We start from the raw sequence: 9,013 nt of genomic DNA on the forward strand, positions 1-9,013 counted from the left end.
CGATGGGGTGTGGCTGAGCTAGACTGGCGGGGAGGGAAGCATCCGGGGGGCTCAGTTAGCTTGGGGGTCAGGGAAGGCTTCTCGGAGGAGGTGGCAGAGAGGTTGAGCCTGGAGGATAAGAATTCTGCCAGATAGAAGGCAGGGAAGGTATTCCAGGTAGCAGGAATGGCAGAAGCAAATGTTGGGAGAGAAGAAGCTCAAAGCAGGTTTGGGACAGAATGAGGGACCTAGGAGGGCGGGGTTTGAAGTTCTGGGAAAGGGACAAAAGACAGATGTTGCAGGGATGAAGAACCCAGATGTTATGCTAAAAACACCTGGGAGGATGGCAGGCGAGGAGGCCCTGGTTGAGGTCCCATGCTAGAAAAGATGCCTCTCTCTGCTTCACAGCCTGGGAGCAGACCACCCGCCTTCCGGAGCCCAGGGGCCCAGGTTAGGAAGCAGCGGGCTCGCCCGCGGGGTGGGCGCTCCTGCGGGCTTCTGGCTGTCGGCTGGGAAACCACCCTGCTTGTCTGCGAGGCTTCATTAGGAGCTTTGTCTGCCTGCCCGCTTCCCGCTGGAGGGTGGTGGGTGTGCCATTTAGGACACTGGGGGATGAGGCGCGAGGGTTGGGAGGCTGTGAATGGCTGGCCTCCCAAGGAAGAGGCTTTGGTGAGGCCTCACCTGGTACCTCCCAGGCACCGAGAAGAGCCCGGAAGAGAACAGAAGGTGGAGCCAGCTCCAATGTCTTCTCCATGTTTGATCAGTCCCAGATCCAGGAGTTTAAAGAGGTTGGTCATTGCTCCCCGGGGGCCATCAGGAGGATTCGCATATGGCCTAGAATGCACTGGGGGAGCCAGCAAGGCCTGGGCTCAGCCCTGAGGGGTGAAGATTTCATTATTCTTAGTGGCCACAGTGTGCCTCAGGACCCGCAGATGTGACTGCTGTCCCCTTTCTATCTGAGCCTTTGCTTGCTGTGTGACCTCGGGAAAGCCCTTCTTCTCTCTGAGCCTGTTTTGTTCTCTATAAAAGGGGGTTGCCGTGAACGTGAACTGAGGGACAGGTACAAAGCCCCAGCAGTATCCCGGCACACAGTGGGAGCTCAGCACTGGCTGGTCATCACTGCCATGCTGGTGTCCGGCTGGGCTGGGCAGCCTGGTGGCCCGAGGGACCTGCACTGAGGGTGACCGGGCAGCAGTGTGCAGGAGGACAGGCCCTTAGGGGGAGGGGTGATTCCCGGGGAGAGAAGCTGGGCTTGGGTGAGTGGGGGAGGGTGACTTTTCAGTGCCCGTGTCTCTGCCAGGCCTTCACCATCATGGACCAGAACCGGGATGGCTTCATTGACAAGGAGGACCTGAGGGACACCTTTGCTGCCCTGGGTGGGTGACCAGCGGCTGGAGAGGCGGGGTCTTTGGGCAGAGCAGTTTGTCCAGGAAGAGTGGGCCACTGGGGACAGGCCAGGGCAGCAGTAGCTGTGAGGGCCTCATGTGTCATTTGGGGGTGCAGGGAAGGCATGGCTGCTATGGAGAAGGCCAGGAAGGATTCCCGGTTGTCAGAAGAGGTCTTGCCAGGGAAGCGCCCTCTCACAGGGAGGGCATTTCAGGTGCAGGAACGGCCTGTGAGGATGTCTGGGACAGAGGCTGGGGAGCTTCCGTGGGGGGGAGGTTGGAGATGTGCGAGGGTCTCACGGGCTCCACGCCTCGGCTGCTGGGAGAGAGATTTGCCCTGTCTACAGCCCAGAGAGGGGCCTGAAGGGGGCCCCAGGGACTGGGTGGGGGTGGGGGCTGAGATTAGGGGGAGGGGACAGAACCAAGTCAGGTCTGGACTGAGTTTTGTGCTCCCGGAGATCTGGTTGTCCCCCCCGCAACCATGAGGTATCCCAGAGTCCCAACCTCCTGGCAACCAGTTGCCCCCTTGGGGACAAATGAGCTGGAGGCCCAGGTTTTCCAGCCCCTCTGCACCTCAGCTTCAGGTTCTTTGAGTCTCAGTTTCCTCATCTGTAACATGGGGATGACAAACAACTAAAGGACTTGCTGTCCTTTTCAGGGAGGCTGAGGTGGTGGCAGGGGGCAGTGAGGCTGGGGCAGCCCAGTGCCGACTGGCTGAGTGCGCTCCCTGCCCTCGGTCCCCCAGGAGGTGGGCGGGGCCTTAAGGCCCAGTTGGGCGCCAGGAGACTCCGTGGTCCTGGGCTGTGTTCTCCAGGCTGCCTGCAGGCAGGGTCCTCTCTGACCCTCACTGTGCTCCCCGGTGCCCCCACCTCTCCCCACCCCCAGGCCGCATCAATGTGAAGAATGAGGAGCTGGAGGCCATGGTGAAGGAGGCCCCTGGGCCCATCAACTTCACGGTTTTCCTGACCATGTTTGGGGAGAAGCTGAAGGGTGAGTGAGGGCCCAGGTGGCCCAGGGGAGGGAGGCAAGAGTGCGTGTGGGCAGGCAGGGCCCTGTGTGCACCCATGCCCCCCACTGACGCCCACCCCAGCTGCAGGAGTACACACCTTCGCAGCCCTGCCCCGCCTCCACCCCTATAAGGCAGAGTGGTGGTTACTGTAGTGACCCCTGCTTGCAGGGCGGTGAGGGGCCCAGCGGGACAATTGGTGTGAAAGCTCTGCCCCATCAGGATGCTGCCTCAGCCCCACCTCCCTACCCGGGGCTCACTGTGCCTGCTCTGCCTCACTGCCCACTGTGCCTGCTCTGCCTCACTGCCCACTGCCACCGGAGGGGCGGGGGTGGGCCTGGGGTTGGAAGCTGCTGGGACAGATCACAGTCCCTGCCCTAGGGAAAGGATGGAGGGGCCTCATTCACACGTGAGAAGACTTGGGCTCAGAGGGGTCACCATGACTGCCCCAGGCGTCCCAGCACCAAAGTGTCAGGGATGGAACCTGACCCTGACTCCTGGTTCTGACCACTGCACCTCCTAAGATGCAAAGCCAGGTCTGGGTGCAGGGTGGTGTGGGACTCAGAGCATCTCTGTCCCTTTCTCTCCAGGCTGTGGGAGCTGCTCCCTGCCCCTTAATGGTGTCCCCTGGGCTCGAGGGTGCCATGGTCAGAGGGAAGGGCCAGCATGGACTGCAGCTGCCCTGGGAGGTGGTCCTTGTAGCCACCCCCCACTCACAGTGCCCCTGCCTGATGCTTTCCCTTCCTCTGCTGGCTCTGGGTTCAATACTTGGCCCCTCACTGACCCCCAGTGTGACCTTGGGCAAGGCTTCTCTGCTCTTTGTACCTCAGTTTTTGTCTGTAAAGTGAGCATTGTGGTAGTTTCCTGAGGCTGCGGTAACAAGTGACCACACACTTGGTGGCTCAGACAAACAGCGATGTCCTCTCTCATGAACTGGGCTGAGTCTGCCTGCTCCTCCAGTGGGGGCAACAGGGGCTGGGGCCGGCTGGGCAGGCCCTGTCTCTGCCCTCTGACCAGGACAAGACACATTGTCACGAGGTTCCCGACGGGGATGAGGGGATGTAGCCACTCTGTCCCCTTTTGATGAGGTTCGAAGTCTGCAGAGTGGCTGCAGGGTCAGCACTGTGCCAGGCTTGGTCACTGTGGTCCAGCTCAGAGATGGCTAATGACCCAGACACTATCCTGTCCTGGGTGAGCTCCCAGTCTAATGGGGGAGACACAGCTGGCCCTGACCCGGTCTGATGGGGGAGACGCAGTTGGCCCGACCCAGTCTGATGGGCTGGAGCCCGGAGTGGCAGAACAAGCAGGGTGCTCTGGACATCCAAAGGGTTGGCTTCAAGCCTTTCCTCCCCTTATTAGTGGGGACCTCAGGCCTCTTTGAGCCTGTTTCCTTTTTGACAAACGGGGAACATTAGCATGTAGGTAGGCACATGAGGTAGGCACTCTGGGGGTTCCGTGGGGTAAAACAGTGGAGCTGCAGGTGGGGCGTGGCACAGAGCGCTCGGGTGGGCTTGTGGCCGCAGTGGAATGATGTTCGTCCAGATCTTTACCATTAACGATGCATCAGCATAACTGATTGCGGGAAGCGGGCAGCAAACACCAGCTTGTTCTCCTTTTCACCAGTGACACAGCTTAGCCTTAAAGAAGGAAGGGGGCATCCCTGGTCCACGGGGAGTGGGAGGGCGGTGTGACAGGGGTGAGAGAGCCCCACAGAAGGGTCGCTGGCCACCTGCTGTCATTCGCAGTCTGTGAGGCCTTGGGCGAGGCTTCTCTCCTGGGCCTCAGCTTCCCCACTGGTATTCCCTGGGGGCTGGACATTCAGTCTCACTGGGAATACAGCTATTTCTCCTAAAGACTTCTTTTCCTGAAGCCCACGCTATGGAAGCGATAAAACCACAGCTGCTCCTCCCCACTGGCCCCACACCCCCCGCCTGCTGGCCCACCTCCCTGCCTCTGGCCCAGACAACCTTGCAGCCCCTCTGATGCCACAGCCTGAGCCCCGGCCTCCCACCCCTAAGGGCGGCACGTTCCCCTCTCTACCCACAGCCGCTCAGCATATCTCGGGTGAGGAGAAATTGCCAGAGTTGCCCTCCCACCTTGCCAGTCCCACGGCAGCGTGAGGCGTGAGAACTCAGACAAGCCCTTTAACCCCTCTGAGCCTCATTTTCTTTGTCTGTGAGACTGGGCCAGTCATCAGGAGGTCAGGCACGTAGTAAGTGCTTAGTCAGGGTCCCCGTGTACAGCTGTGCAGGTGTGCGTAACCGCACACGGTCTCTGTGGCTACCACTGCTCTTCCCCATTTCCCCAAAACCCCTCTTCTCTTGCTTCACGTGGGCTTGGCCTGAACTGTGGGATGGAAGTTGGGGAAGAGACCCTCAAGCTGTTGCCCTCTGTAGGGGCCACGGGATCTGCCCCCAGGACCCCCGACACCTCTTCTCCAGCCCCTGCCCATTCCCTTCATCTTGGATCTTTCTGCCTGTGTGCACTGCGTCTAGGCACGGACCCAGAGGAGACCATCCTCCATGCCTTCAAGGTGTTCGACACTGAAGGAAAAGGCTTCATCAAGGCTGACTTGTGAGTCCCCTCTGTCCTCCGTCTTGCTTTTTCCTTTCTGCAGAGCCTCGGGTACTGAAGGAGCTGGTGTGGGGTCTGGGCAGGTGGCAGCCCAGTCTCCTCTGCCCAGAACTCAGCCCAGCTCAGCTATCGCTGGGTGTCCCTTCCCCTTTCTGGGCCTCAGTGCCCCTACTTCTGTGCGGAAGTGTACAGGGAGTATGAGGTCTCCAGGGAGGGCTCCCCAGGGGCGGGGGGTGGGGGGAGTAGAGGTGGGCCTTGAAGGATGACTACAGGTGCCTGGGCTGAGGCAGAGAGTATTCTAGATGCAGGAACATAGCGAGTGAAGTGCCAGGGCTTGGCATGTGCGAGGAGGAGTGGGCTGGGGCTGGAGGGTGTGAGTCAGGGAGACTCGGCACAGAGAGGCAGGCAGGGCCTGTAGGGGACAGTCTACTCACCAGGCCCTGGACCTTGGGTCTGCCCTGGGGGTGCAGGAGGACCTGGGAAGGAGTTAGGCAGGGGCAACATGGAGGCCAGCAAGGAAGAGGAGAGGAGAGGGTCGCAGCCACCGTCACTGAGATAGAGGGGAGCGGATGGGTGAGTGGAATGATAAGTGAAATACCAGAGACCAAAGACAGTGGGATCCAGGGTTCTGGGGGCAGGAACGGGCCAGGTGTTAACCAGGTCCTGAGTGGATCCGGGATAGAGGTGGGCACGTGGGAAGGGAATAAATAGCCCAGCTGGGAAGACATAGAGGGTAAGGTGGCTGTGGGCAGCCGTCCAGTGGGCCACTCACTGGGCTGCCATGATGGAGGTGGGGGCCTTGGTGCCTGCTGCACCTGGGAGCCCCAGCCCAGTGAGAGCTTAGTGCGGAGAGCCAAGGGTGGTAGGCAGTGGCCGGCAGGGCAGTGGCCACCTGTCCAGGGGCTGGGATGCTGAACCGACCTCTGACCTGCCCTGGGCCATCCCTTCAGAGCCTCCAAGGTCTCGCTTGGCCTGTGGGTGATCCTGGGTGGGCAAGATTATCTCTCCAGGAACAGGCTTTTTGACCAATTACTATGATGCTCAGGCCTTGGCTTTGAGACCAGTTTTGCTGCCTATTAGAATCATCCCTTAACGGAGATGGGGTGGGAGAGGGCAGGGGGCAGGGGGAAGTGGGGAGGGTCTGTTTTGTCTCTCACACATTCTCACCGTCCCCTACTCCCCAAAACTGTGAGTCACTCTCTCCCGGGGGGTGGGTGATGAGGATTTCTCCAGGCGACAGCCCTCTTCTTCCCCTTTCTGAGAGTACATGGCTCCCTTCCCTGTCTTGGAGACCTGGGGGTGGGGGGATGGGGGGGATGGGGTAGCCCCCGGAGTGGCCTGGACCAGCCCCTCTGCCGCCATTCACCTTCGCTCCCACCAGCACGAGGTCAGAACTGGGGGGAACACTTTGGGGACCAATTTGGGAGCCAAAGGCACCGCCCAGGGATAGGGAACATGGGAGATGTGGCTGCTCGCCAGTCAGGCCACAGAGGAGGCTCTGGTTGAAAAAGAGTCTGTGAAAAGTCCCCAGCTTGGAGAGTTGGAAACTGTGACTGTCCTCCAATAACATAAATAATGGAAAATGTGCATCAGTCCTCAGCGGGGCCTGTCGTTGCTGGCACCTCAGGGCATCGGGTGCTCAGGGCCTGGGCTCAGCCCTTGAGCCCACCTCTGCCCGCTGCTCCCCCAGAGCCCTCTGGGCATCCGCCCCCCAGCTCCCAAGGCATGAGTCTGCCCCCACAGCCTCAGACTCACCTTCCATGCCTCATCTCCGGCCACCCCTCCAGGCCCAGGCAGCTCTGGCCCCTGTGCACAGCTGCTCTGGACCGCCTAGGGGGAGAGGCCCCACACTGCCACCGCAAATCACCCCTGCCCAGAACCTCAGTTTCCCTCCCTGTGAAGGGAGTTTGTGGCACTCACTTCCCAGGACCACAAAGAACAACTGACACCTGCTCAGGCCCGGGAGGACAGGCACCTGATGGGCTTTCCTGTCCCTGAGCTGAGCGTGAGCACCTTGCAGGCTGTAGAGCACCGTGCAGTTGTCAGCAACCATCACAGACGGTAGAACAGGGAGAGCAGTAGGACAAAGGCAAAGAGGTTGCCCTCAGTAAGCTTGAGGTTGGTTATTAGTGCACGATGGGACATCTGAGTGGCCCCCAAGGTCATGTCGGAGTCCCAAGGTCATTACAGTTGGTTCCCACTTGATGCTGGGAGGAGGGTCCATGTCACAAAGGAAGAAACCGGTGCTGAGCTAAAGTGTCCATTTGAGCCCACATGGCTATTTGGGGGCTGCAGGGCCAGCCCCATCCCCTTCCCTGCCCTCACTGGTGTCCTCCTGGGCCAAGACTCCTCCCCCAAGCCTACCTGCCCTCCTCACCCTGGGATCTGTGTGTCCCCTCACAGGGTGGCCCTTCCCCTGACCATGACCATTTCTCTCCCTTGAGCAGCATCAAAGAGAAGCTCATGACTCAGGCAGACAGGTTCAGCGAGGAGGAGGTAAGCTCTGGCTTTTTAGGGTACCATTCTGCACTGCCTAGAGTCTTCCTGGGAGGCACAGCCCTGCCCTTCTCACGAGACACCCCCGCCCCTGCCAGACCACTGTTCTTTAGATGCTGATATGATGCCTCCTTTGATTCCTCGATGAGAGCAGAAGGGTGGGAGTGAGGGGTGGCTGTGCGACCCTGGCCTCTGTGCCCTCTACCACCACAACTCCATCTGTGCTCTGACGCCCCTGAGTGACCCCTGGTATTTGGCCCTGGTCCAGGCTGACTCCCTGCCCCTTCCCCAGATCAAGCAGATGTTTGCGGCTTTCCCACCAGATGTGTGTGGCAACCTGGACTACAGGAACCTATGCTACGTCATCACGCATGGCGAAGAGAAAGACTAGATGGAAGGGGATCGTGGACCTGTCCATGGTCAGAGGCAGCAAACACGGGGCAGCCAGTGAGGGGCTCCTGCGACCAACATGTTTAAGGAAAGGCTCCCCTTGCTGTGGGGGTGGGGCACAAAGGGAGAATAAATAATGCTAACAAGCTCTGAGTTTTTGTGATTAATACTCCTGCTGGAGAGAAAGCTAAACATTCCTATGTTGTTGGTTTTTCCAAAACTTTTTACTTCCCTGGCTTTGCTCAAATGTTCCTGATGAGCTAGTGTTTAGAACTAATTGACAGTTATAATGATCCCCAGCTGGGCCACAAGATACTGCCTTCATTTATGAAGCTTTTATTGAGCACCTAGTGCATGCCAGAACCATCGCCAGTCCCAGGGACGCAGTGATGAGCTAGTGCTGTCCTGGGCAGGAAGGTCATGCAGTGAGGAGGACAGGAATTGGGGTGAGGACACAGAGGGCAGCAAGTCCAGGAGAGACCTGGGAGCTAGGAGCTTGGTGGAGGCAAAGGAGGCAGAAAGGAGGGGTTGATTTAGGGCATGTTTAAGGGGAGGGCCAAGAGCTCTTAAACAGGACTCACACAGCACCAACCATAAAATGAAAGTGCATAAAATGGACTTCACCAAAATTTAAAACTCCTGCTCAGCAAAAGACAACATGAAGAACATGAAAAGGCAAGGCACTGGGCTGGAGAAGATACTGGTAAGTGATAAATTTTGACCAAGATCTCATATCCCAAATATACTTTTTAAAAATCCTACACATCGATACTGGAAAGATAACCAAAACAAACAAACAGACAAAGGAGATGACAAAAAAAGGATATCCAAATGGCCATTGAAGACCTGAAAATATGTTCAACCTCATTTCCCATAAGAAAAATGTAAATGAAAACTCCCATCAGGTGCACACCCACTATGGCTAAAATTGAAAGGCTGGACAACACCAAGTGTTGACGAGGATGCAGAACAAACAGAACTCTTCGATTTTGACAGCAGGCGTGTAGAGCGGGCCAACACTTTGGAACACTCACTGGTGGTGCCTCCTAAAGATAAAATACACGCACACCCTGCACCAGCAGTTCCGCCCTAGATACATGCGACCAGAAGTGCCCATCACACATCTTTCGAAAGACATGTATAAGATTTTACAGACTTGCAAGAATCCCCAACTGGAAATAAG

At 58.2% G+C, this 9,013-nt stretch overlaps 1 protein-coding gene across 1 annotated transcript; it reads left to right on the top strand.

Moving 5' to 3' along the window:
- The first annotated feature begins 620 nt into the window (after positions 1 to 620).
- On the top strand, positions 621 to 7,976 carry MYL10 (myosin light chain 10). Its single transcript, XM_037054731.1, has 6 exons — positions 621 to 767; positions 1,280 to 1,355; positions 2,250 to 2,354; positions 4,866 to 4,944; positions 7,392 to 7,440; positions 7,733 to 7,976. Exons 1-6 carry the CDS (start codon positions 732 to 734, stop codon positions 7,829 to 7,831), a joined length of 444 nt encoding a protein of 147 aa, XP_036910626.1. The 5' UTR covers positions 621 to 731; the 3' UTR covers positions 7,832 to 7,976.
- The last annotated feature ends 1,037 nt before the right edge of the window (positions 7,977 to 9,013 follow it).

This window comes from Sturnira hondurensis, unplaced genomic scaffold (genome assembly GCF_014824575.4).
Source record: "Sturnira hondurensis isolate 20B ecotype Veracruz unplaced genomic scaffold, ASM1482457v3 Scaffold0008380, whole genome shotgun sequence".
Classification (NCBI taxonomy): Eukaryota; Metazoa; Chordata; class Mammalia; order Chiroptera; family Phyllostomidae; genus Sturnira; species Sturnira hondurensis.

Excerpts from the sequence above, each read along its gene's own strand:
- MYL10 (XM_037054731.1), top strand. The coding sequence starts at position 732 with ATGTTTGATCAGTCCCAGATCCAGGAGTTTAAAGAG. Across the intron at positions 768-1,279 it reads AGATCCAGGAGTTTAAAGAG|GCCTTCACCATCATGGACCA; the intron begins GTTGGTCATTGC and ends TGTCTCTGCCAG. Across the intron at positions 4,945-7,391 it reads GGCTTCATCAAGGCTGACTT|CATCAAAGAGAAGCTCATGA; the intron begins GTGAGTCCCCTC and ends TCCCTTGAGCAG.